A 27,425-nucleotide genomic window follows, 5' to 3' on the forward strand; every position below is an offset into this window, starting at 1 on the left:
AAAACCTCCCACGACCAGACATGGGTGTTGTGTATTTTTTTACTCGATTACTGCTTAGTGCCATAGGGTGAACTCGATCACCTACAACCTCAGGGCAGCTGGAAGACTACAAGGCTGTCACTCTGATTTGCCAGTCCACCAACAAACTTGGGAGACTTTCTTGGACGGTGCCTGCAGAGACCCAGGGAGGCCCCTAGGAGGGACCCCACGTCCCGCCTCCACGTGCCCGGGGCATGAACACCGTGACGCGCACACGGCAGGGACAGCCTGGACCCATCACTCGACCTTCTTTTTCCCTTTCCTCACTACTTCCTTCAACAGAGAGAACGTATTTTTGACAGTATGGATTAACAGTTTTCAGTCTATCCTGAAGACATAAATTTTATCTCTAGTGGAATCTGTATTTGTGGGATCGGTGCTTTTCAACCCAAACTCACAGCATCAATCCCCCCGAGGACAGTTGTTTGTCTTCACTCTGCCCGAACTCCACCAGTCACAGGATCTCCCTGTCGTTTTCTGTACTGTGTGTTACAAACAAACAACAGTGCAGGGGTTTTTGTGTTTTCTTCCTCCAGATATAAAACTGTTTTAATACAGAGCAGGTGTAAGAATCACTATGTGGGAGAAATCAAAGAGCTGTGACAGGAACAGGTGATACTGTAATTTTTGTCAACTGCTGACTCGGGAAACTGTACCCCCCACGTGGCAGTTTGCGACCCCCATGAAGTAGTTAACGGGTCTCACATTTGAGGGGCTTTTAAAATAAAGTTACGCCGAAAATACAGCAACAGACAGACAACAGTTTATTTAACAACATTCGAGCCCCTGCATCCAATAAAGAACAATCCAGAAGCCAGTGACATCACACAGCTCGAGTCCACAGGTAACGTGGAACACTGTCAACGGTCTCGAGTGACACGGATTCTGTTCCAAGCCACGGTTCCTAACGTTCCTCCATGACTGGTCTTCAACCTCAGTGGTGTCCAGAAGGAAATGACCCAGAAGGACAGACGAGGCGAGGTTTCAAATACCCTGTACGCTGTTTTGTAGCTTGAGAGAGGACACACGGTCTTAAATATTTCCTGATGCGAATTCTTTCTTAAGAAAAAAATTCAATGTCAATCGCTGGAAAGAGAAGTTGTTTCTGAAGCAGCAGACGGAGTATGTTCACCACCAGCCCGCACCGACAAGGACAATGGTGGGATTGGCGGCTTATGAAAGAAACTGTCAACGTGACCTGTACACAAAATCTTCGCGGCATCGGACTTTTATCTCTTAAAAAGCCCTCCCATTCCTCAAGATAAGGAGATGTTTATTAATCAAAAAGGAAAAAAAAGTGAGCTCATATGGTCTGCGGGGAGCAAACGGTAACCCGCGTCCAAGACATCAGGACGCCGACTGACACACACGGTCTCCCGAGGCCCCGGCAGCTCCACCGCGGGCTTCCGTCCGAGGGGTTCACAGCGGTCCGGACGAGGAGCCCGCGTCTGCTCCGGAAGGGGAACCATGGAAAGGCACTTACCCAGCTCATCTGGGAGAAGAGGAGACAATCCAGGGACACGCGCGTGCTCAGGAAGTGGGAGAAGCCTCTCCTGCTCAGCGCACGGCCGCCTTCAGTCCGCCGGCTGTGGCCTCGGGGACGTCAGGTCCTCCTGCTGGCAGGCGCCCCGTTGGCTCGCGACCGCTGCTGGTCGTACCTCACAGAAACTATCAGGAAAAGCAGGAGGGTGGCTCCCTGAATCGCGGCCAGAAGAAAGAAGTAATAGTTCAGATGGCAGCCATTAATATTGCCTGCGGAGAAACGAGGAGAAAGCCCGTCAGCCGCACTTAGGGACTGTTCAAGATTTTATCTGTTAAGTTTGGTTCCTAGCAGGGTCAGGGTGACTTAAAAAACAAAGGAGAGAGAGAAGAAAATAATCATCTCTCTGTAATTCAAAACACACAAGTATTTTGCTTCTACAACCGCCGCAAACGCCGCTCTGAAGCCAGCTATGTCTCTACCACGGGCTCCGGGCGGGGGTCTCTGCCGTGAACGGGCCCCCCTGCTCCTCAAACGTCTCCCCACCGGACGACGGAAGGATGAGGCCAGGAGCGCGGCGACAAGACCTATTTCTGACCACACCCGCCCGAGAATCCATGCGGCGGCTGTAGAGAACCGTCCGAAGTGAACGAGGAGAGCGTCACCGTGTTCTGCGACACAACGTCGAGAAAGGCTGTAAGTTTTTCCAGTACAGAAAGTCCGGGGAAAGAGAACAAACAGCGCTACTGTGCTCCCGCCCCCTCAGAAGCAGGTACTGGAGGGAACGGTGTTTCCTCCCAGTCTCCTCCTGCAGTGCTCGCTGCTGGGGGGCTGCCGGCTGGCCCGGTGCGCACTGCTGTCCTGAGGACCAATCCCCATGCCGATCCTGAAGGCGATGTTCTCCGCAGCTCGGGTCCAGAATCTGGGCACTTATCAAGGCCCCACCGCGGGACAGCCCGGACACCACGTCCAGTGAGGAGTTCCGGATGTCCTGTGCCGGTCAGCAGTTCCTGGACGGTAAGCACCCTCCCTCGTGTGTGCCCGTCACAAGCCAGGGCGGACAGCTGACATTCACTCTACATACTATATAGGAAGACAAGAGTTTATTTTTTAAATTTTCCCCCAAAGTTCAGGTTTTAGCATCCTCGAGGTGATATGGGTGCACACGTCATCCCAATGGCTAACATACCCAATGCTCCACTCTGCCCCAAGCACTAAGCATGGCCTTTCACACGCACTGTTCCGTTTAGTTCCCAATACATCCCAACCAGGCTGAAGAGGTTACACACACAGACGCGGAAGCTCAACCAACAAAGCTCAAAGCCACCGGCTTGCCACGTCCGGGCTGCTCCCCGCTCTGTGAAACGGGGGACACAGCAGCTGCTGGCGTCAGTATGAGGAGTAAACGTGTGGGTATCGGACCCTGCACAGGACCCGGGACATACGAAGGCTTTACATCGCCCTCCTGTTACCGTCCTTACTGTACACGTGGGTCCAGGACCATCAAGTCCGCAAACTGGGGTCTTTCTGCTGGAGTTTCTCAAGGGCACCACTGACCACAACACTCAGTGTAGAGAAGCAAGAAGGATGTGTGCAGAAAATATGATGTTTGTACTGGAACATCCAGAGCCGCTCACAGCACGCTGCCCTGGGCTCCCTACAAAGCCTGACCCCATCACCATGGCCCACAGGTGTCCTACCACTTACACCGTTTGTCACCCACTAAAAAGGGTGACGCATTTCTCGACAGATGAGCGAAGACATGTACTTGGTCGGCAGTGTCTCCAGAGCTGTGCTCTCTCTCGTGCATTGAACGCAGCTCTCTGATTTGCTTATTAACAGTCGAGGCTTCTGTTCGCCTGAAGGGCTCTGTGAAACTGGGTTGTTCTAGAACTTCCCTTCTGTGTCTGAACACATACTAACACCAACGTTTCACACTGCTTGTATTCATAAACACAGTTAATGGTGGATATAACACATTCGTACAAGGCTCAAGCAGGCTGCAGAAAACAATGACTTCCCACGTGGATCGGTTTGGGAAGGGATCTGGTAATACCTGAATTTCTAGCAGACCATCTACAACAGGTAGTTAGGAACAGTGACTGAGGGGCGCCTGGGTGGCTCAGTCGTTAAGCGTCTGCCTTTGGCTCAGGTCATGATCCCAGGGTCCTGGGATCAAGTCTGCATGGGGCTCCTTGCTTGGCGGGAGGCCTGCTTCTCGCTCTCCCGCTCCCCCCTGCTTGTGTTCCCTCTCTCGCTGTGTCTCTCTCTGTCAAATAAATAAAATCTTTTAAAAAAATAATAAAAATAAAAATAAGTTAGGAAGAGTCGGGGCACCTGGGTGGCTCAGTCATTAAGCGTCTGCCTTCGGCTCAGGTCATGATTCAGGGTCCTGGGATCGAGTCCCGCATTGGGAACCCTGCTCACTGGGGGGCCTGCTTCTCCCTCTGGCACACACACTCTCTCTCTCAAATAAAGATGTAAATAAATCTTACAACTTCTGAAGCTCAAAGCTGGCGTGCCAAGAGAACTACAGTTTTCCCTGTTAGGGTCAGCCTGTGTGGGATTAGGAAGAGTATTCAGAAACCACAATTAACTCTGTGCTTCCTTGGGCCTCTTCACAGACCGAAGGACAATCGCACCTAAAGACAGTAAACTCTAGGAGATTGTTTATGATAAGACAGACTCCTGGGCCCCGGAAAATGAGCTCACATGTCCCCCCCAGACATACGTGTGAGAAGGTCCCCAGCAGCTTTACTCATTACAGCCTCACACTGGAAACATCACAAACACCCAGCAAGAGCAGAACAGATCAATGAATTGTGACTGACTCATCCACCAGCTACTCCCCAGAATAAGAAAGAACAGATTACAGGGGATGACTCCCAGACGAAACTGTGGAATGGAGCCGGCCATCATGGAGCAGAAACAAGAAGGCGTCCACGGTGCCCAATGTCACAGCAGCAAGGATCTAGCGGGGTGGTGAGCGGACTGACTACAGCAGGCCCCAGGAAAGCCTCCCGAAAGGTCCTGCATCCTGATCTGGAGTAAAAACATTTCGAAATGTGCACTTAAGATTGGTATGCTTTAGGGGCGCTCAGTCAGGTGAGTGTCCGGCTCTTGATCTGGGCTCAGCTCATGATCTCAGGGTCATGCATTGGGCCCACCTCGGGCTCCCCACTCAGCGTGGAGTTGGCTTGGGGATTCTCTTCCTCTCGCCCTCTGCCCTCCCCCTGCTCGTGCACACTCTCTGTAAACCAAATCTTAAAAAAAAAAAAAAAAAAATCCTTAAAAAAAAAAGATTGGGGTGCCTAACAGTCTGAATTATGCCAGATCTAAGTGATGATGATGATGACGAACACCCAGCCTACGGGAGAACAGGCAGGGAAGGGAGCAATGGTGAGAGAGCAGGGCCTCTTCCTCCACACCACAGTCCCGTAACTACGCAGGAAGCCACTCGGTGCGTCAGTCGTGGGATGCTCAGCCAGCTCCACGCCACCTGCTTCATCCGAACCTGAACACAAGTGCAGAGGGAAGGACCGGAAGAGCAGAGAGCCAGGAAGAGCACAGACGGCGCCCAGGATGGCACCTGCCGCCCCATCTACTGAAGCAAGATGTTATCTGGGTGTGGGGGGGGGTTACCTGGTCCCGTTCTCTCCCCAAGTCCCCAGGTGGGAGGGCGCTGGGAGGGAGCTGCCTGGCCGGCTGCACGCTTCCCACATCTGCATCCTCCCCGTGCCAACTGAGCTGTGGGGCCCTGGGGGCTGCAAGCACAGCTCGCTGAGACTCTCCTTCCTGGTGTGAAAACAAGGACAGCACTGGACATGGTGTGGGGCTGTGGTAGGACACACTGCTCTGAAAATGACACCAGCTGCAAGCCCTGCGTGTGTGCGAGGGACACGAGGACCGGAGACGAGCCTCACAGTGAGGAGCTGGACGCTACCCTGTGAGACATGAGGGCGAATGATGGTAAAGTTGGAGATACTAAGTCAGTGACAAGGGGATGAAATCACTGGAAAGCAATTAATGGAAATCACCAAAACTAATCAATCCTTCAAGATATGCTGAAAAATAAGACAAAGAAATAGAAGGATCATGGAGTTCTGACCTGCAGCAAGGCTTCCTCTGAAGAAGGTCGGTCCCATGCCCAGAAAAACAGATCATGGGCCGCCAAGAACCCGTGAGAATTCCCAGGAGCCACCGTGCCCCTGCTCTGTATTCCACAGCCGCTTACCCTCCCAGGGGCCTGGGAGTCAACAGCAAAGCCCCAGACCTGCCTGCTCTCTTCGGAACAACCAGGTCCGAGCCCGCCGAACGCAGTGTGGCCAGGCCTCTGGGAGCTGCGGGGGCGGCTGTGGTTTCTGAAAGCCACACTGGGACTCCACAGCCCTAAACTCACCCCTCAGGATGGGAAGGTTAGCTTAGTCAGGGAAGGGCCTTTGGAATTCTGTATTCTCTTGGGGAAAGTCCCCAGGCTTTCATCAGAGTTCCAAGTGGATTTATGACCGACAAACGGCTAAGGGCCCTGGACCCAAGTAAATGCTGCACAACTGAACAAGTACTAAGGCTCTTTTCACAGGCAAAACAGAAGAAGAAAACCTTCATCTCGTGAGTCCAGTTAAAAGGTACCATAAATCTGGGATCAGCAAAATTCTTTTGTGACTGATTCTGCTCAGCGCCCCAACATGCCACCTCCTGGCCGATAAAATCCCCTCCTGACGGTCACGAGTCACTGCTGTGGCTCAAGAAAGGAGCTTACTATCTATCTACGTCTTTAACAGCAGAAAGTTTAAAGGTGCTGTCTGGAAAAGAAAACCAAATACAAACCAAGGTAAACAAAGAGAACCTGCTGGTACCGACGCTACTGATCAAAGATATTTTGAGGAAGCAGCTGCAGCCCCGCAGACCCAGCACGTGTGGCTGAGGCGATCTGGCCCCGGGACAGACAGAGGCTCACCTGCGCCCCGGCAAACTCACAAGGACGTAGGGGATCAGGCAGGGGGGGGTCTCAGGCAGCTCTGGGGCGGCCGAGCTCCAGTAACACCACACGCCCTGGGACCCGAGCGCCGGGTTCTGCCAATGGCCGTGTGCAAACAGACGGTGCGGCCCTTACCGAAGTCTGTGTGGTTGCTCATCCAGCCGATGGCTTTGATGGACACCAGCTCCAACAGTCCAGAGCCCACAAACGAGCCGACGCCAGAGAAGAAGAAGAACAAGCCCATTATGGCGCTCTGCATGGACTTGGGGGCGGCCGAATAGGCGAATTCTAGACCTATAGGAAGAAGATTGTTTCTGTGAGAGGTGGGCTGACAGTGCCCCTGCCTAAATATGGCAGATTTGCACAGGGCCCCACGTGGGGTCTCAGGTAAGCAGGGCAGCTCTCTTCCCTAGTCTGAAGACTGTATTTAACACAAGGTCAAGAAATCAGGGGCCCCTTCTATTCACCAGGACAGTCCTTCAAGTAAGTCATGGAGCAAAAAGTCAAGTCCTTGCTCTCAAACTTCACGGTAACATCTGACCTGTCAGCTCTTGTATTTCTTGATCTATGTGGTTAAAGAAGCAATCTTCTATGTTCTCAACTAAGGAGGGTCTGAAAACAACATATACAGACTAAGATGGGGATCCTTTTAAGACTTCTATCTTAAAGGCAATATATTTTAAAATTATTTCAACACGGACATCCATAAATTCACATTTTTACAACAACTATACGTGGAGATTTACAAGGTACTGCAAACGAAGGACCACTCTGTTCATTTCCTTCACGGTCAGGAGCGCATTCTGCGTGAGTCTGATGACAGGTGTGGAGGGGAACCGCCGCCAGAAGCCCCCCACAATCCATCTGGCTCTGGTCATCCTTAATTCTGTCCCTCCCTTCCAGCAGCTGGGAACGGGTCTGCACACACTGCCTTGTCCACACCCCACAGAACACGGCTTGCAGGAGAGAGGCCTGCGCCAACAGGTCTGCCTCCTTCATAAAGCCGACCCGACACACCCAGAACTCTGGTGGCAGCCAGCGGCTGGGCTGCCACGGCAGAACCACAGAGTCGTGGTTAGGAAGTGTCCGACCTGGGAGGAACCACCCACAGCCGCTTCCTCCTCCTGTCTCTGCTGGCGCCTCCGCGGGAGCGGACAAGTCCTGGGAACGTCTCTGGGAACCCTGTTTTTATACCCAGAAATGCGAACCTCAGCCACAGCATCGCTGTACTTACTGACTCACGTCCTGAACCACAGCTGCTGCCACGAAACACAAGGGCACTAGGCCCCTCGTGTCTCCGTGTGTTCTACTCATGCCCCCCATTCCTCCCGGACCCTGCCAGCCCCAGGCGCCGGAGGGAGAGAAGCCTCACCTGCGATGCTAGCGAATATCTCACTGATGCCAATCAGCACATACTGTGGGACCTGCCACCATATCGGCAGGTCAGCAGCGTAATACACGACTTTTCCAATGGTCTGATTGATGGTTTTCTCTTTAACAAGGTCCAGCCTTTTGCTCTCCAAAATTCCTAGAATTCATAAGTAGGTTAATAGAACACTTGTTCATTAACATTCGCAGTTAAGCTGAAACACTACACACTTGCTACAAGATGCTTACTGACTACTGTGAGAAGTAGAAGGGCAAGGCCCAGTGACACAGTGGCCAGGAGGCACCCGACCTAAAGGACCGCCCCCTCCCGGCTTCCTAGTTACTCTCTGATCCTACCAGATATGTCAGGCGGGTCTTTACGTGTGATGTAAGCCTCCGACGTCTAGATGGCCCACCTGCACGCCGGCTGTCACACAGCCCTGCGCGAGGAGAGTAAGAAGGCACCCACGTGTCAGGGGGCAGTGGGTCCTGAGATGTTTTTCTTGCCATGGTGACGGATTTAGGCTGGCCCACTGACTTGCTACCCTTCCGACTACAACCCCGGCCATGGTTGACAACACGAGTTTCCCGGCTGAACCCCGGCGAACAGCCCGCACCCTCAGCAGCCCTGCGATCCCTCTCCATTACTGGTCATTTGTCAGGGGCAACAAAAGGACATGGGGAAATGAGCAAGAGCACCAACAGCCACACCTTGTAAAACAAAAAATAAACCAATCAGAGTAAAGCTTAAAAGCAACAGCCGTAGCTCCAAGTTCTTAGGTCAGAGAGGTCACCGGGTTTGTTTCTAAAGAACTCTGTGAACGGAGTAACGGGCCTAGTATTTAATATTTATGCAAACGCACGTGTTCAAAACCGTGAGCACGAGGACGACAGCTGTCTGGAAGAGGGCAGTGGACTCTATTAAAAATACCCCTTTTAAAACCTGAGAATGAGAAAGGTCCAGGCTACCAGTAACAGGAGGACGGGAAGACAAATTCTGGAATCTGCCCCAGGCTACAGGTCACAGGAAATGTCCGAACAAGGAGAGCATGGAGAGCGCAAAGACTGTATCCAAGGAGCAAGGTAAGGACAGGCCTCCAGCTCACCTCCATCAGAAACACCTACATCCCTTCCCTGGAGGCGCGTGGAGGGGACCTCAACCCCCACACCCTGTCCTCTAGCAGGAAGCGCAGGGGCAGACCCGGGTGGGGGCAGACCGGGGTGGGCCGAGCCGCCGGCCTGGCGCTCCCAGCTGCTCTAGCCGGGGCCTCTGGGGCGTGGCAGTGCCCGTGGCTGTCTCTGCCAGGACGCTGGTGGTGGCACGAAGGGCCTTATCCACAAGTGACAGCTTGCGGGCATGGGACAGAATGTGGCCTGCTTCCTCTGGGTCAGCCGAGGCTCCCCTCCCACTGTTAGGACACCGCCCCGGCCACCAGCGTGGCGCTGGAAGGTTCTGGAGCAATCCTAGCGCAGCTGGGTCTGCAGGAAGGACCCTCTCAACCGGCCCTGAGGGACAACAGAAGCTGGAGAAAACACTCTTCTCTACAGGGAAGGCCAGACAGGTGAGAGAACGTGTGTGCGTGTGAGGGGTGTGGAGGGTGCCCCTGGGGACACGACCTGCTCTGTGGTCTTAGCCATGATGCGGACGCCGTGCAGAACCAGGGGGCGCTGGCCAGGGGGACACAGAGCACAAGGCCGGCGGGGGGAGCCTGGGAAGATGAGGCGGCGGGCCGGGGGGGGGCGGGATGAGGAGCTGCGCAGACTATGACGGGATGGACCAGTACCGGCAAAGCTGCCAGCGGAGGAAGGGGGGCCACCGGCACCAAGGCCCCGGAACAGGCCGTCGCGAGGAGACAGCAGGGGGCTAACGAGGAAGCATCAGCACGAGCGTGAAGGAAGGTGCCCGAACAGCCGAGGCAGCACACTCCTCAGTGAGCGGCGGCTCTGCAGAGGTGGAAGCGAACCCGAGGCCGTGGGCAGGACAGCAGCACCGCGGGGGCGGGGGGAAGGACCGGCCGAGGCGCAGCCGGCACTCACCGCACTCACAGGCAGAGGAAGAGCGACGCCACAGGACAGGGCCCAAGACTCAAGAGGCACAGGAAATCCAGGTGCGCTGTGCTTCCCGCAGGCCCTCTGCCCACGGCTTCGCAGGCACGACGGCGCTTATTCTGCTCAGAACCGAGACACTAACGGCACCACGCTCTGGAACGTGAGCAGCGCGAGCTCTGGCCACACGCTCGGGCTCAGGACCCCACGTGCGCCACCTCCCCCGGGGACACACTTAACCCCGGAGAAGACGGAAACCCAGTGATGCTGTGACACACACACGCCCCTCCGAGTCCCTGTCAGAACAAGCAGACAAAAACCACCAAGGCTTCGTTTGGAGCAAGGGTCGCCATCCAGAGGCCCAAAGGCAAGCCCTGGCCTCCGTGGACACGACACACGGCTCAGGACTCAGTGAACGGAGGGGACACAAAGGTCAGTGCTTACGGGGTCACTCTGGGTGACCCACACAGCGTTTGAGAGAGGGCGTGGGCAGAACCTGGGTCCCGATCACCAGACGATGCACACACCACCATATACTACTGGACCATGCGCTCATCCACAGGACCCCCGGGCCCCTCGCAGGCCCTGGAGTGCCAGGCTCCTGCTGGAACGCATCTGATGAACACAGAGGATGGCGCTCCAACAGAGGAACCATCCTGTTCGGCTCCCTACAAACACTTGCAGAAAGCGCCATCAGGCCAGAAAGGAGGGCCTGAAGTCCGAATGCAGGATCTCTCCCAAATCCACAGTAAGTCGAAGCATCACTAACCAATGGGTGAACATCAGTACGAGGGAAACAGTTCTCTGGAATTACTCGTGGGTCATAAAGGAAGTAAAACCCAGGTTCAGTAGTCCTAGAAAACAACAAAATTACAACAAATCCAAGCACATGAGACCTGACAAAGCAGCAGTGACAGGCAAGTTCATGCCATTCTACAGTTTCCACTACTAAACAGGGAAGAAGCAGCAAAAGTAAATGAATCTAACTCATGAGAGAGAAAAATCAAAAAACAAACCCAAGGCAATAGAGAGAAATTGTATCTTAATTATTCTCTATTGTTAGAAGACACAGAGAAAGTCAAATTAATAAATTCAAGAGGTCCTATGGAAAAATCATCAAATACATATAGTTTTGGCAAGCCTAATTAAAAAAAAAAAGAGCACATAAATACACGAAACTGGAAATGAGGAAAGAAATACAACAGATTATTTAAAAGACAATTTTTATCTCCAGTCCAATAATTTTTCTAAAACTCAATAAAATGAATGGTTTACTTGGGACATTTTAAAAAAAACACTTAAGTGATTCAAGAGAAAACACAATCTGCACAAAACTGAGAAAAAGGTGAAAACATCACCCCATTTCTCCTGAGAGAGTAATGGGCTCATGTGATTTTCTATGCAAAGACCTGGGGAGCGCAAAGATAATTCTCCCCAGGCTGAAATACTCTCCTGCCCACAGAAATTGGGGGTCTACCAACTCCTTTTATGAAGCTATACGACCCCAAAACCAAACCACAGACTGATGTCAACTAGGGATGGAGGCACGCAGGTGTGAATGAAATAGCAGACTGCAAGCAAAGTCAGCCCTCTGGAAAAACTCATGTTTCAGAAATGCAGGAATGAGTATCAGGCATTTAATATAACTAAAAAAACATCAATATCCGGGGTGGGAGGGGGCATGCAGTCCTCTTGGAAACCAAAATGTTACTGGAGAAAGATTTGACATTCATTTCTACCAAAAACACTCAGTAAAATTGAAATAAAGGTTAGAAATTTAGCAGAACCGTGAATATGTATCTCAAACTCCAGTTCTGAGCTTCCCCGGGAGCTGCCCTGGAGGCGCCCTGTACAGAGTCCGGAGGGGGGGGGGGCTCTCCATCACCACCAGCTCTCCCAGTGCTGCACACAGTCCCACCAACACCCAACAGAGACACAGGGAGGGAGAATCACCGTGAAGGCAGGAAGGGAAACCATGCTATCTGAAGAAAACAAATGACCGTTTGAAAAGAATTCATTTGAACTCAGAATTTTTAAAAATCCCTTATGTGAGCAAACAAAAGTACATCAAGTAGTTAGGAAAAACCTAACACAAAATGCACAGGACCTAAAATGAAGAAACGCATAAAACTGCAAGATCCCATAAACAAAATTCAAGAAAACATGAAAACACTGGAAATGATACTCCTCCGATGAAAGTTTTGATTACGTCGTCAACATGAACAAGAAAACCCCGGTACAAAATGCCACAGGGCATAACTGTACACAGAATCTGAGGACTGATAATATAGGGGGGAATCACCATCACCCTAACATACATCAAAACGAAGACATACGTGTTTAAATCCTTCAGGGAAGAGATTCACAGAAAAAGTAATGAGCACTGACAAGGGAGCTAGAACTTGTGCCTGTGGCCTGAACATTTCCCACCGAGGGGACAGAAAGCCGAGGACAGACATGTGGATGGATGAGGGCGCGTGCACAAGCAGGTCTGACGTGCGGACAGACTGGAGTTGGCCATCACGTGTACTGAGAGAGGACTGGTCTAAGAACTGACGGTGTATTTAACAACGGAAGATTGTATAGTTGTTAAACACCATGATTTAAATGTGTAATTGACAAAGAAAAAATGGTATGTATATAATACACAAGAACAGTTAAGTTATAAACTGAATACTTTCATTTCTATTTAAAAAAAGATGAATTTAGCTGTAACAGCTAATGTCCTTGGAAGACATCACGTGGTCACCCTGATGGGGGTGGGTTACGGATGCTCTGGGGTCTCCCGGCTCTTCTCTGTGCGTCTGTCATGACCATGGATCGCCTACATGATACCAATTTTCGAAAACCTGCTGTGGACCAGTGGTTCTTAACTAATGCCAGGTAGGAGCCAGGAAAAGGCTCTCAGCAGGCTCTGCCCCAATTTCAGGGTGCTCTCTGGCCCTGAAGGCTGTGCACAGACTCCCACCTACACCCGAGTGACGAGCACCCATGACACCACCAAGGGGGACGGAGGGGCCGGCATTTGGACGGGTAGCCACCACCAGCCTGGGATGTTGGCGGAGTCACGGCCTTCCTGGAAGAGAACTCCGTCAGATTATCCGAAGCCTTAAAGGGATGCCATGATTACACTTGCAGAAATCCACCGCAGTAATGCCCAGAGTATGAGCCCAAGCACCCCAACCCCCAACGCCCAACCACAGAGGACTGCGGAGGAACGTCTGACATGGAGGGATATTCATGATACTTCGGGGCTGGTTTTCAAAGCATGACAAAGGAAATAGAAACGTATCTACCACATGCCATGTATGTAATTTTCCCATGCACCCGCAGAATAATTAGATTTCCGAAGGTGGTGGAATTATGAGTGCGTGTGCACACGCGTGCAATGGCTCATCTGTCTTTATTCAGATTTTTCCCTCCTTACATGTAACATGCTCAGCTTTTATTATACTCTTAGGGTTTTTCTGAAACTTATTTTCTCAGTCAGGCTCATATCAGCTTGCACAACAGGATTTCGTTTTTGCAAGAACACAGACACACAAACAAGATCAGGCAGGTGCACACTGTCCTAATGGTGAGCGTCTCTAGGGAAATTACAGCTGGTTTTTACTTTCTTCTTTATGCTTCCAAGATCACCCTCCCTCCAGTGAGCATCTCTTGCTCCAGTAATTCAAGGGTACCACACATGGTTCTTTAAGGGGAAAGGAAATCTAACCAATGAACACACTTCCTTTTTCCTTATGCACACTTGAAAAAACCCCTGGGACCTGCTTGATTCTCAGCTGAGAGACTTGAAAAAATGAACCATTACCAGCAGGCATGGTTCTAAATGGAAGATACTGATTGGTTATGGGGGAGGGTAGTAAGTTTCAAAGCCAAAACTGTTTCCTTTCCATTAAAATCTTGGTTTGCTAGGATAGTTTCAATTTCTACTCAAAGCTTATTAATGTTCCAATTAAATATTCGCTAGAGCTGGAAGTAAAACTGCGTGCATTACATTTAATAAACAGTGCTTAACTCAAGTACCAGATACTTAAAATCTCCAAAGCAGTGACTCTGGGGCTCCCTTCCCCTATCTAAGAACACAAGCGTAGTGGATGCCTTCCATTTCTAAGAAAGCAATTCCAACTCGGAGGCCTCAGGGCCGAGTGACCACACTAGCTGCCCAGCGCCCCCAGGGGCGAGGGCGGCCCCACAGAGCGCGGCCTGTTCTGCCCAGCGCTGGGCGAGAAGTGCCGTGTGCTCTGCGGGCACTGGTGAAGGCTGGACGCCATGCCCACGGGGTAGTCTCAGCGCTCACTCGTCTGTCAGCTGCCTGCTACACAAACGTGGGCAGAGACCACAGGAATGCCCTCCCTGGTCTTCAGCGTGACCCCCAGAAGAACCGAAAAACAAGACGGTATTAAGGGAGCCCAAACCCAGAACCTCCTAGGAAATGCCTGAAAACCGAGGACACCTCCCTTCCCAGAGGGAGAGAACAAGGACTCCCCCCTTCCTTGGCATGTAACCAGCGTGGCCGTGGTGCAGAGAGGGCCCCCTGGTACAGGGACAGAGGGGAGCTGCGGGGCCCAAAGCTGAGCCCATGGTAGGTGCTCAGGGGAGGCAGGACAGACAGACAGCAACCCCGGGCAGCTGTTACTCCAAACAGCCCTGATGATCTCTGATCCTGCTTAATGAGACCCGCAATTACAGCCCCACTGCAATTTAGTTTTTATTTGCTCTTATTTCCCCATGTGCCACAGGACTGGAAGAGAAACAATCATGAACAGAGCACACAGTAAAAACTTCATTCAGACACGACCTCACTTTAATTATCTATTTGATCAAGAGAAAATGTAATTGTCTTCTAAAATGTCCCAGTCCCTGGAATATAGATTTCTTAAGCCTAGGGACTCATTTCTTTAAACCTATTAAGTACTATATCAATATGTTCACTCTGGGGACAGTGCATGGAGGCTGCTGGGAAACATTGCTGGAGAATATTAAATTCTGTCTCAGCAGTACTTAACATTAAATTCCTCCTAACAGTGGGTGATACATAGTTGGTTCAGGAGTATCAGCTTTTCTGTTCTTGTTACGTAACTAAGCTGTCTTACGGTTCAATGATTTTCAAATATTAATGAAGGAAGAACTCCAGAGCGAGTTGAGAACGTCAGCGGTACCTCAGCTTCATCAGAAGATATTCCAACCTAACAGTTCAGAATGCAAGAATCATGAAAACGCCCCTCATCAGTATTGGGGTGCTTCAGGCAGTGGCTCACATCCCCTCTCTCTCTGGGGGTGGGGGTTGGTCATGAGCCTGGACCTGATAAAACCTTTCTCCACACGAAGGGGCAGGCCAAAGCCAACTCTGGACCTAAGTTAAGAACACTAAGGGTCAACCCATGACTTTGAGACTGATAATAAAAATTCATCCATTCAGCAATAGACAGTCGTCCACAATCTCAATCAGAAGGGAGAGAACAAGCCTCCTCTGATCCAAGCCAGAAGTCACCTTCCAGAGCACTTTACCAGTTTTGGCTCTAGAAGAAAAACAGCAGAGCCTTAGGAAGAAAATCTTAACCTTCACATAATGGAAACCAGAAAGTGAACGGCATCCATTCACAACACCCCACATCTGTCCTCTTTTAGGGTGCACACACGCAGAGTGACCAGAGGCCGGTCATGGGGCTCCGAAGTCACCCACAGCTGCTAACGCCAGTTTTGAGCTCCAGGAATGAGACAGAAATGCGTCCCCACCTGCAGCGAAGGCAGAACACATCACAAAGAACATTCCAACGGCGATCCTTTTTAGGGATGACGGGAGTAAGCCATTTCTTCTCAGAATGGGATCAACCAGTTTATCCTTTAAGGGAATTAACAGGAGGATGAGAACTGCGTCGAACATGGTCAGCCAGGCCGCCGGGAACTAGAATCGAAACGCACGAGACAAGGTTAGTTCTCGGGAGGAGTAAGTAGTCACTCACCTCATAACTAATGTCTGAGAAAATCTTTTTTTTTTTTTTTTAAGATTTTATTTATTTATTTGACAGAGAGAGACACAGCAAGAGAGGGAACACAAGCAGGGGGAGTGGGAGAGGGAGAAGCTGGCTTCCCGCGGAGCAGGGAGCCCGATGCGGGGCCCGATCCCAGGACCCTGAGATCATGACCTGAGCCGAAGGCAGACGCTTAACCGACTGAGCCACCCAGGCGCCCTGAGAAAATCTTTATTCTAGAAGAGTCCATTCATACAAAGTATAACCTCCTAAGGAAAAAGTCTCAGTTTCAAGACACTGGAACTGAAAAAGATTTTCATTTCCAAGTGCATCTGCATTTGTTCTTCTATGCTTTTAGGGAGAAAAAAGTCAGGTAGGAAGATTAGTGTTTGGCTGACATTTGTCAACGATCTAGGAAACGACACGGCCAATAGAATAGTCTCTAAAATAAGCAAAAGTTCCATTCCAATGAGAATGTTCTGGTTCGAGCAGCCGAGGACCCTCGGGAAGGACCTACGACTGGCGGAAGGCACCCGCCTGCTACATAAGCTCCAAGTGACAATTTTCAGATCATCTCAGTTGTTCTCACCGTATGAGGAGTGGCTGTGATTCTGGAAATCGCCGGAATCTTCAAATGAAGACTCTGCAGAACATACGTTGTCTGCATCTGGGTGTAAAAAGTGGGACCGTTATGTGTGGGAACACTCCAGCGAGCCGCCCACCCCCAGACCGCTCCGTGAGGAGGTGTGCATGGCTTGGGTCTGAAAACAGATCGATTATTTGGTCATCATACAAGTCATCTGGAGATCAACTTTGGAAAAGAAGTAACAGAGCAATTAAGCCCAAAGGTGGGGCCTGGAAAGCAAAAGCACACCCGCTCTTAGCTTCTCTCATGGAAAGGGTCTCAAAACGTCTAACTCAGCAGAAGTGAGTTCCACGACTGGAAACAGGATTCCAAGATCCCACAGACTCCGCAGAGGAGAGCACGGTGCCCCTGCACTCCGGTGGCGACCCAAGCGAGTGCGGGGACAGAAAGCAGTGGATACCCAGCCGTCACCACTCACTTGGAAATACACCGTCCAGTAGGGTATCAAAGCCAAGAACACGGGGATGATCTTCACAAGGGCCTTCACGTCCTCCACCGTGTCCTCCGCAAACGGCCCTCCGCGAGACCTCTTACATGAATCAAACAGACTGTGTTTAGAAGAGTGCTGAAGGACTCCAAGGCCTTCACTTTGGGAGATAAAATGAAGGAGTTAGTTTTCTTCCACCCCCAGAAATCACGTATGTGGCAACAATTTACGTTTGGAGGCAGGAAGCCAGCTCGCTGCACTGATCTGCTTTAACACCCCCCTGTTCCTCACTAACTGCGCACTGAACACAGCAGCCTGGGCTGGCGGGAAGCACTGCGCATGTGTGGACGAGGCCAGCAGAGGACCTCGCCGGGAAGCGCACCTGCGCTCCTGCCACGTTAGGAGGCCACAGACACGGCGCGGCCGGTCTCCCCGCCCCACTCCCATCACGCACGCTGAGCAAGGCCTGCGGTTTCACTTGAAGCTGGCCGCTACATCAGCTACAGCGCTGGATGAGCGTTTGAGGGGAAAAAAATGGGCTGGATTGTTTGGATTTTGAGTCGGGTGGCTTTTTCAAACGTGAAAACTTCACAACCATAACATGGATGTTGTTACTAAAGCTGTTGCTTTAAAGTGCAGCCACTGATGGGCCCGTGAGCAAGGGTTCCGTTCTGGCAGGGAAAGCTGCGATCGCGACGGTAACACGACGATGTCACCAGGCAGCTGGTGGCACTGGTGCTTGCTCGTTAACCTGGATCACGACCCTGGGAGGAGCCATCAGAATAGTCTCACTGGCCCCAAGGCACTGAGGAGGAAGCCAGGTCGCAGAGAGGGTCAAGAACGTGCTCAAGGTAACAGAGCCAGAGAACGGGGGCTGGGATTTGACCCAGAGGGCCCTGGCTGCAGAGCCTAAGGCCCAGGCCCAGGGGACATCGCCTGCCCCTCTGCTCCCTGGCCACAGGCCTCACCCTCATGCTCACGAGTCAGGCATGGTCAGAAAATCAAGCCTTCTGGTCGTGGCTCATGCATTAGCAGCTGCACTCACACGCTTACTCTAGGACAGTTTCATTAATTATAAAATGAACACGACGTCCCAGTGGATAGCTCCACAACACTCTAACGGAGATACATGCTCTTAGATTGTTAGGGATAAAACAGAAAAAAAATTGTTTCATTTGCCAACTATTCTCTAAAGCCAGAAATACCAGGAGATAAATAATTACCATTAAGAACTCTTCCCTTCTTCCAATTCTGGGACTCAGATATAAATGACAGTGGTCTGCTTTCTAGTTCATAAACGCCTATCCAATTTATAACTAAGTGACCACTGTTTTAAATCATTTTTGTCTCAAAACAATGACATTTTTTCATTTGAACATTCGGGGGGGGGAACCAAAAAACTGAAAACTGTAACTTAATATTTTAGCCAAATTTTAGACAGGACAACTAAATTCAATTCAACAAACATTTATTGAGCACGTACTACACACCCAGATCTGTTCTACCTGGTGCTAGAGATACATAAATAAAGTTAGAAAGATACTATTCCTAATCATATGTAGCTTATCTAGTAAGGAAAATAATCAGGAAAACTACACTCAAAGAAAAACTCTAAACTCCAAATATACTACTCATACTTTCACTTGAAAATATTCACAGCTTCTCCAATTTTATTTTATTTTATTTTATTTGGCCAAAAGGAAATGTAAAGTCCTTACATACCTAGTTCAGATGCTATCTGACTTACTACATCATACTACATGTGCTTCTCTAAAAACATGTCAGCGTCCAGTAACAAATCCATTTTTACACACAGAATCACTCAGACGTGTTACTGGTTACGTTACTTACGTCATTAAGATACTCTGAGAAGTACTAAGTTGCAGGCACCGCGTGCTTTCCCGAACTCACACACGCTGTTAGTGTGTTATTTTGCAACACACAAGGGTCCAACATGGAGCCAAAGACACAAACGACATGAAACACAGACAGGACCCAGAAAGTGTCCCGGCTCCATGAGGCCGTGCTCCCCGGACCTGTCTTCTCCCAGGAAGACGGTCCATTAATTCTCAGACTCTCAACTCAAAGAGGTATGTATCTCAAAAAATGTTTAGAACTATTCCCACTCCGTCTGATGAAATGAACAGATATACATGGACTTCTCATGTAAAAGGAGTGTTAAACTAATCTTCGGGACATAGATCAACGTAGGCCAGGAGGAAACCAGAACCGGGCCAGATGGAGGAGACACTGCGCGATGCTGAACTTGCCTAGATTTCTGGAGCCGACTTTCTGCAAGAGCATCCTGGCCGTAGTTGACATCAGCCGGGCTCTCATCACGGGCCAGGCAGGCATTCCGCTGAGAGCTGTGTACACGTCAGCTCCTCAGGCCTCACAATGATCATGTGAGACGAGCTGCTCTCCACTGTACAAAAAGGGAATGCAGGCTTGGCAAGGTCATTCACCTGCCCAAGGTCACAGAGCTCAGATTCTGTGTACCATGAGAGCATAATTTGAGAATTCTCTGGACACCGACCTCTCTACAAGATAGTCCTTTTTATCTTAACTTTGCCAGTTGTCCAAAAAACAAACTTAACCCTAAGTAGAAGTCAGTCCAGATTTTTTTCGTCACGCCATTTGTGTATCCAGAACCCAAAACTGTCCTCTTGCAGAAATGTCTACAGGTACCACCCACACCGACACACTGAAACTTTAAAGGCTGTATTTTGCTCATGAGTAATCTATCTATAGAGTCGGCGTCCGCGAGCGGGACCCCGCCTCCGCCCGGTCGGGAGCCAGGGAGTCGGCATCCGGGAGCCTCTGGCAGACAAGAGCAAGGTAGCACTGTCAGAACTTGTAAACATTCCCCAGCGGGGTGCCACCACTGGTGGTTCTGAATGAGGAGTCTGAATGCCACACTGAGCCGCTGGGACTTGAGGCGTGGCTGGCGGATCTGCGGGAACCCCGCGCAGGGACAGCCAGGAGTCCAGTAGCCCGCAGCCAAGGGACAGGGCCATAAGAGCTATTCTGTAACAGCTTCAAACCTCCCGCATGGAAGCAAATAGCAGACATTCATGTGACTCCAAGGGCGTATGTAAGATACAAGCAGACCAGCCACGAGGAGGCAGGTCTGGGGGTCGGCCTGCAGAACCTTCCAGCACTCAGGGCCACCCAGCCATGAGCGTGCTGCCCTAAGGGGCAAAAGGCTCCCTCCGGCTGAACGGTTAGCCTCTGGCTCGGGGACCGCTCACCCCTCAGGAATGCCTAGTTTGATCAAGATATTCCGAGGGGGTCAATTACAAAGGGTCCCAGGGATTTCTCTGAGGTGATGGAAATAGTCTCTATCCTGACCACACTGCAGTTACATGGTCAAATAAGGCTGTCGTAACTCCAGAACTGTAGAGCTCAGAGGGATGCACTGTACTACACGTAGATTACGCTTCAACAAATACCTAAACTGCTGAGGTCTCTTCTTGGGCTAAGTTCTGGACTTGCCTTTATTAATATGCATTTAGGGTGACCTACCATCTGTCCCAGTTTGCCCGGGACTTCCCCAGGACGTGGGGCTTTTGGTGCTAAAACAGGTAAGTCCCACGCAAAGGGGATGATGTAGTTCCCCGACCTGCATCTCAAAATTCTTTTATGTCCTCCTGTCACAGAGCGGCTGCAATGACCATGGGCTGATGGGGCCCATGCTGACCCACAGCTGCTGACTCACAAGTGAGAAACAACAGCTTACTGTTTAAGGAGCTCAGAGAGGTACCTACAAAAGTAAGCAACTGCTCGATTTTTTATTCAAATGAACTCCAGAGCTTTTCAGAATACACAGAGAAATGTACACAATACGTACAGTGTCTCTCCTATGATCTCTGCCGATTTCTACCTCCATCTTTTTTTTTTTTCTGAAAGATTTTATTTATTTGAGAGAGAGAGAAACAGAGAGAGACACCATGAGCAGGGGGAGGAGGAGAAGCAGGCTCCCCGCCGAGCACGGTCCTGGGATTGGGGCCCCTGCCGAAGGCAGGCACTTAACTGACTGAGTCACCCAGGTGCCCCTACCTCCCACATCTTTATATAAGCAAGAAGTCCGTCTAAATCAGCAGTGAGAGGAAATTCAGTGCGGAAGTTAAACACTGAAAGCATGAGCTCCGGAATCCGGCTGCTGGAAGACAGTAATGCCACACCAATGCCACACCACCTCGAGCTGACACGAGACTCTAAACCACCGCGCAGAGCCCTGCACGTCGTGGGCCGGCGTCAGACATGCGCGAGTACTTCATTCACAGCCTTGGGGAAGTCGGGTTAGGCTGAGCCTACGATCACAGCTCGGCACTCACCCACTCTGACCGCGTTCTCCACTTCGCTTCTGGGGACGGCACGAATATGCCAGGATCTTGAACATATAGGTGAAGGCGCTGCCATCAGGAGGCTTGGTGATGAAGACGCTCTGGCCGCAGAGGAAGACCAGGAAAGCAATGCCGATGCAGACCGCTGGGATGAGGTAGCCGGTCACAAAGCCCACATTCTGCTGAACGTAGGCGATGCCTCCCAGAGAAATGATTGCCCCCAGATTAATGCTCCAATAAAACCAATTAAAAAACCTTCTTGTGGCTTCTGGACCTCGGTCTTTAACCTAAAACAACAGGGAGGAAACAGACTTTGAAATGTGGTATTCTGCAAGGATGAAAAGCCTGTATAACGAAGTACTAGGTCACTGTCATCATGGCAGTCTGTAAGAAACGCAGCACAATCAGCTGGTGCTTACAGATACGCTCAGAATCCCCGACAAAGGAGCACCCTAAACTTCAATCACTACACTCTCTGCGTAGTGTTTTTCTGCAGTGTGCTCACATCCAAGAAATCCAAGAGTTTCTCAAAGTAACATCTGAGCACCGCCTGCTCTGGAAACACTGGAATGCTCCCTAAAAGTGCTGATTCACAAGGCTCTCAGGCCAGACTTACCGACTCATCCTCTCTGGGGTTGGGGGCCAGGAATTGGCCTTTTAAACACTTTCCAGGCGACCTCTACTCACAGGTAAGTTTTAGAACCACCAGTTTTAGAGCTAGATAGCTCCACGCCTTGATCAATCTGGGGCACGGTCAAAATTCCAGACTGAAACTAACACTAGATGCTATTTCAGTCCAGGAAGGCTATGGAAGGGATCAGGAGACATGCTGGAAAGGACAGAGATTCCTGGAGGGCTCAATAACCACTCATTTCCTGAACTTCGGCAGAAGCACCGGGTAACATTCCCCACAGGACCACTGCGATGGGCCCCACGGTGCCGGTGGCACTCCACGTGTGGGCAGGCGCCCCACACACCTTCCCTTCTCCCCGTGACGTCCATGTCTACGCGGACACCACTCCACTCTAGCCGGTGATCTCATACCATTTCTAAAAAAGCTTACTAGCTAAAGGCCGACGCTGGGACGCATACAGAGACGGTCCTAGGCTTGCTGTCCTTGGAACCTCTGTTGTCTCCTCCTAATGTTACAAGTTATCGAAAGGCTGATTTCTGTCAGAACAGATCTGCCATGTTCCACAGAACAATCTCCACCAGCAGAGCACAAAGGTTTTCAATGGGGGCCCAAACAACCAAGTGCCAGATACAAAAAAGCACCTTGTTAGCAGTCATATAACTTGATACAATATCATAACCTCTATTTTTTTGAAATTGCAGGTATAAAACAGTCAAAATTGTATGCTCCTCAAAAGAAAAAAAAAATTTAATCCAAAATGATTAAGTATGGCTACTGTGTTGTCAACAGACATGCCTGGGCTAATGACATGGTAACCAGCATCACAACCTGAAAATCTGAGTTTTAAATAAACCACAGGTTCTCAGGAGGAACTTCCAACTCGCCTCCCGCATATGTTAGATCTGGATGGAGGTCCTGGACCAAATGCTGGCATGAGGACAGAATGAATGAGTCGTCCTGGGAATTTCTCTTATTTCTGAGAGAGCTCTTCATGGGGACACAAAGCATATTAATGTTACTAAACTAGACGCAAATATTCACACTATCCAAAGACAGACCAGAGAAAAGAAAAAATCGTAAGCAGAGAAATGGTTACAGAGAAAATATAACTAAATATATAAGAACCAATAATGGGGGGGGGTGGCGCTCAGCAAGCCTGAAAACGAAGAGGGCCGGTAAACAGAACACCTAAATTAACGCAGACAACATGCAAATTGGCCGACGTACATCAGGCCCTTTTCGTCACCTGTGACAACACCGCACACATCGTCCTGTGTGAACTTGGCAGTCAACCGCTTTGAACATCCAAGTCAAATTTTCTGTTACTTTGGAAATCGAAGCCTCTTACTAAGGCCCTAAATAACTACATACCAGTGATTTTTTTTTACATACCAGTGATTTTTTTCTACAAATGGGAAGCCGGCTCCTATAAACTGCAAATCACATGCTTCTGTGCCCTGAGCTGGCGAGCCTGCAGCCAGTCACATTACATCATCACCCGCGCAGGGGCCTCTGCCCTCCCCAAGCGAGGGTAAACAGCCTCTCATGTGACTGGTCAAGATGCCACCGCAGTCAGCTCAGAAAAGCCCAGTTAAAAGAACACAGAGTCGAGTACAGTAAGTCCCACAGTTGCTGGTTTGGAAAAATTCCTTCAAATGCACAAGACTGCCCCTTTTTTTCTACTAGGAAAATAAACGTATCATTTGCTCTCTACATCTGTAAAGTAAGCTTTTCTTCTTTCAGTTCGCTATTTGAAAGGACAATGTGACCTTTGAAACAGGTGAAGCTCTGGTGAGAATGAAGGGACTGGCATGATTTCTGTCAGCGTGGATCACCTTGGCATCTTTAGCGGCCCATCTTCTGTCCTAAGCCAGCGGACCTCCCAAAGCTGCAGAGCTTGACCCCGCTCATCTCATTTAGAACACTCCCTAAAGGCCCTAGATCAGAGATAAGGGGCGGGAGTGACAGAGAAGCATAAAAAGTACCTTAGAAACACAAATAGACTTCCTCAAAACAAGGAGAGCCAGGAGATGAGGAGCTAACTCACCCTGAGGACCAGACCGGCAGGCTTCCCACCCAGACGGGTCTCGAAGCCACACCTCCTCCACCAAGCGGCAGCACTGGCCGCGGAGCAAGCACCCTGGCAGAAGGGTACCAACGTTTCCCTTCTAAACGCTTTGTCACTGATGCAGCCCACATACAAAACAGTTCACCGTTTTGAGACGTACAACCCCGTGGTTTGAGCCTGCCCACACTTGAGCAACCACAAGCACTATGCAATTCCACATTTCATCACACCACCGAAAAATCCTGTTCCTTCACAAGCACTTCCCATTCGCTCTCCATTGGCCCCTGGCTACCACTCCTCTTCCAGTCTTTATGGATTTGTCCATTCCAGGCACTTTTGTACAAAAGGAATGAAAGGACATGTAATCCTCCATGTCTGGATCTACCACTTGGCATAGGGTTTCCAGCCTTCATCCCACTGTAGCACATACCAGCACTCACGGCTGAGGAATGTGCTGGTGCGCGGAGGGACCCCACCGACTTTATCTGTGCATCACTTCGAGGACATCTCAAATTTGTACTTTGACGTTGTAATCTTATGCAAAAGTTGAAGGAATAGTAAAACATACACTTTTATATACCCTTCACCTAGATCCTTGGTTTTCTTTTTCTGTAGCTATAAATGAAATACTCTTTAGGCTGAATGATTTAAAAGTAAGTTGCAACATGATGACATTTCACCCCACGTGAACCTAAAAACAAAGCCAAGGAGGACACATGTTGGGGTGAGCACATGTAAGTAATGAATCGTTGAACACTACAACAAAAACTTACCATGTACTATAATGTTGGCTAACTGAACACACTGAAAAATTAAAACAAATAAAAATAAAAACAAATATTCGAAGAGATTAGGCTAGGTATCCTGTAGAAGAGAGCATTTTTTAATGTCCAAGTGTTATTATGCATCAAAAAAGTTCCTGTTCTGTCACGCATCCTCGATACCCTCTACACGACCACGCATTCCTTTATGAAACGTTAATTGCTGGTCCATTACCGACTGGAGGGAACACACACAGAAGTCCAACTGCCTGGGTCCAAACCCAGCTCCCACTCCCCTGCTGAGGTTCTGGGCAGTTCAAACCTTCTCCCCTGGTGCTTCCGGTAAAACAGACAAGCGCAGTCCGTAAACTGTCCTGAGGCTCAGATAAGGCAGTGTAACAAGGACAGTGAGGAGCATGACAAACACTGATGTGGCTCATGGCCCACGTGGCCGGTCTTGAAAGGTGCTTCCCTATGCTGCCAATGCTGTGCCTTCACCGCCAGCACCCACGGCCGAAACCACGAGCCTGGGCCCGGAGACCCACCTCCGCCCCCACGGCACTGTGTCGCACAGTGCCCATCTCGAAGCCACGGTTAAGGCAGCAATCAAGAAATCAGGCCCGGACTACCACCCTGGCTTGACCACTCACTACAACAAAAAGAAGTCATCTTCTGTACCTCCATCTCCTTTCTGTAAAAGTGGGTATGAGATTCACATGAGGTCCAATGAGTTCAGGGTGTAAAGCACATTTCCTGGTGCAGAGAAGGAAGAATTCGGGACATGAGGCAGCTATCATTCCCAACATCATCAGAAGGTGCCTCCTTGCTGCAATGGGTAGCCTGACGTGGGTCCTTTACTTAAAGCTCAGATTCAAAGGACAGGCTCCTGCATCCTGGCTCAGTCACGTACTAGCCGTGTGACTTGGGGCAAATGATTTACCCTCTCAAGCCTTGGTTTCGTCATCTGTAAAATGGGCATGACAGCAGCAGGGGTGTCATGAGGACGGATGAAGTACTGAGCACAGGGCCTGGAGCACAGCAAGTCAGCAGTAGAATCAGCACAAAACCTAGGGATCACCTCCCCACCGCCGTCTCCATGTCCATGGAGTCCACCGAGTCCAAACCCCTCTAACTGGGCCAGTGTAACGGACTCCCACCTGGCATGCCTGTGGTCATCACTTCCCTCGCTCATCTCCACACCACGTGTCACAAACCTCTTCTGGGACGGGGCAGGGCCTAAGTATTTTAGGTTCTGAGAGACATCCAGTCTCTGTCACAGCTCCCCAGTTCTGCTACGGCACCGTGAAAGCAGCCCCAGCACAGACCAGTGTGTGACCAGCAACAGGCAGGGCTGCTCCAATAAAGCTTTATTTATGGAGACTGAAATCTGAATTTCATAAAACTTTCCCTTGTCACAGAAGACTTTGTGCTTTTTTCCGAACGCTCAGCAACCTAAAAGCCATTCTCATTCTTAGCTTGTGGGCCCTCCAAAAACAGGAAGTAGACCAGATTTGGCTGTCAGGCCTCAGCTGCCAGGCACACACCTGCGCTCTAGAAGCCCCTTTTAGAAACGAACATCAGATCATATTACTTCCCACACGCCAGACGCACAAAGGCTTCCTACTTTATTCAAAACACACCTCAAAGTCTTCTAAAAGCGTCGCAGGACCTGGCCCCAGCCTACCACTTATCTCCCCATTTCCGCTTCTGAAAGGTATTTGACATATAACCTTAGCGAGCTTCAAGCGCGTACGGTCCGTGCTGCCTGGAAACATTCATATCCTGCAGCACGACTGTCACTGAAGCGGCTTCAGCCACAACAGCATCCGTCTCTTCCCGGCCCTGGGCCTCTGCACCTGGTGCTGGCGTGTCCCGGAAAGCTCTTCCCACCGCCGCTACCTTGGACAGCCTTCAGATCTCCGCTCCCAGAGCCACCTCGCCATCACTCCCAAAGGGGCCCTCCCCAAAAGAGAGCGCCCTCCATCCGCGGGGCCATCTCTCCCCAGCGCCCGTGGCTGCGGGCGTCGGCGGGCGGGCCTGTCCCCGCACCCGGTGCGCACCTGGGCGCACCCGCGCGGCGCTCACCTGGTCGGCGCCGAAGGGCGTGACGTTGGCCTTGACCGCGCCCACGCCCAGGCCGACGAGCGCCAGCGCACCGAGCGCGACGGGCGCGCAGTAGCGGGCGGGCGCGTCGGGGCAGGGCGGCGCCGAGCAGTTGCGGACGCGCGTGGGGCGCGGGGCCCCGCAGAGCGCGGCGCGCGTGGCGGGCGCGGCCAGCAGCGGGAAGGCCAGCATGCCGAGCAGGTAGAGCGCCAGGCTGAGCAGGATGGCGCGCGCGCGGCCGAGCTGCGCGTCGGCCAGCCAGCCGCCGAACGGCGACACCAGGTAGGCGAGGCCCATGAAGAGCAGCAGCGCCTGGCTGGCCTGCGCGCCCTCCCAGCCGAACGGCGCGCCGTTCAGGAACAGCACCAGGTTGGCCGTGACGCCGTAGAAGGCGGCGCGCTCCAGCAGCTCCGTCAGCAGCACGGCCGCGCACGCCGCGCGCCGGCCCGCGAACGCCTGCCGCCGCGCGCCCAGCAGCGGCGCCCGCTCGCCCGCCGCGCCCTCCATGCGCCCGCCGTCGCTCGGCCCGCCGCGCCGCGCCGCGCCACTGC

General features: G+C 51.1%; 1 protein-coding gene across 2 annotated transcripts; it reads right to left on the minus strand.

Annotated features, from left to right (window-relative positions):
• Positions 1 to 780: 780 nt before the first annotated feature.
• Positions 781 to 27,385, minus strand: SLC15A4 (solute carrier family 15 member 4). Of its 2 annotated transcripts, none has more exons than XM_081802405.1 (8): positions 26,857 to 27,385; positions 21,300 to 21,595; positions 16,954 to 17,062; positions 16,479 to 16,556; positions 15,654 to 15,822; positions 7,870 to 8,025; positions 6,633 to 6,791; positions 781 to 1,791 (listed from the first exon to the last, which is right to left on the minus strand). In XM_081802405.1, the coding sequence occupies exons 1-8, from the start codon at positions 27,379 to 27,381 to the stop codon at positions 1,643 to 1,645; spliced, it is 1,641 nt and encodes a 546-aa protein (XP_081658531.1). In that variant the 5' UTR covers positions 27,382 to 27,385; the 3' UTR covers positions 781 to 1,642. The 2 variants fall into 2 exon arrangements, with proteins under 2 accessions (XP_081658531.1, XP_081658530.1); XM_081802404.1 differs by having other exon boundaries at positions 16,954 to 17,122.
• Positions 27,386 to 27,425: the final 40 nt, after the last annotated feature.

The sequence above is a fragment of the Leptonychotes weddellii genome, chromosome 13 (genome assembly GCF_054177405.1).
Source record: "Leptonychotes weddellii isolate Sample4059 chromosome 13, ASM5417740v2, whole genome shotgun sequence".
NCBI classification, from domain to species: Eukaryota; Metazoa; Chordata; class Mammalia; order Carnivora; family Phocidae; genus Leptonychotes; species Leptonychotes weddellii.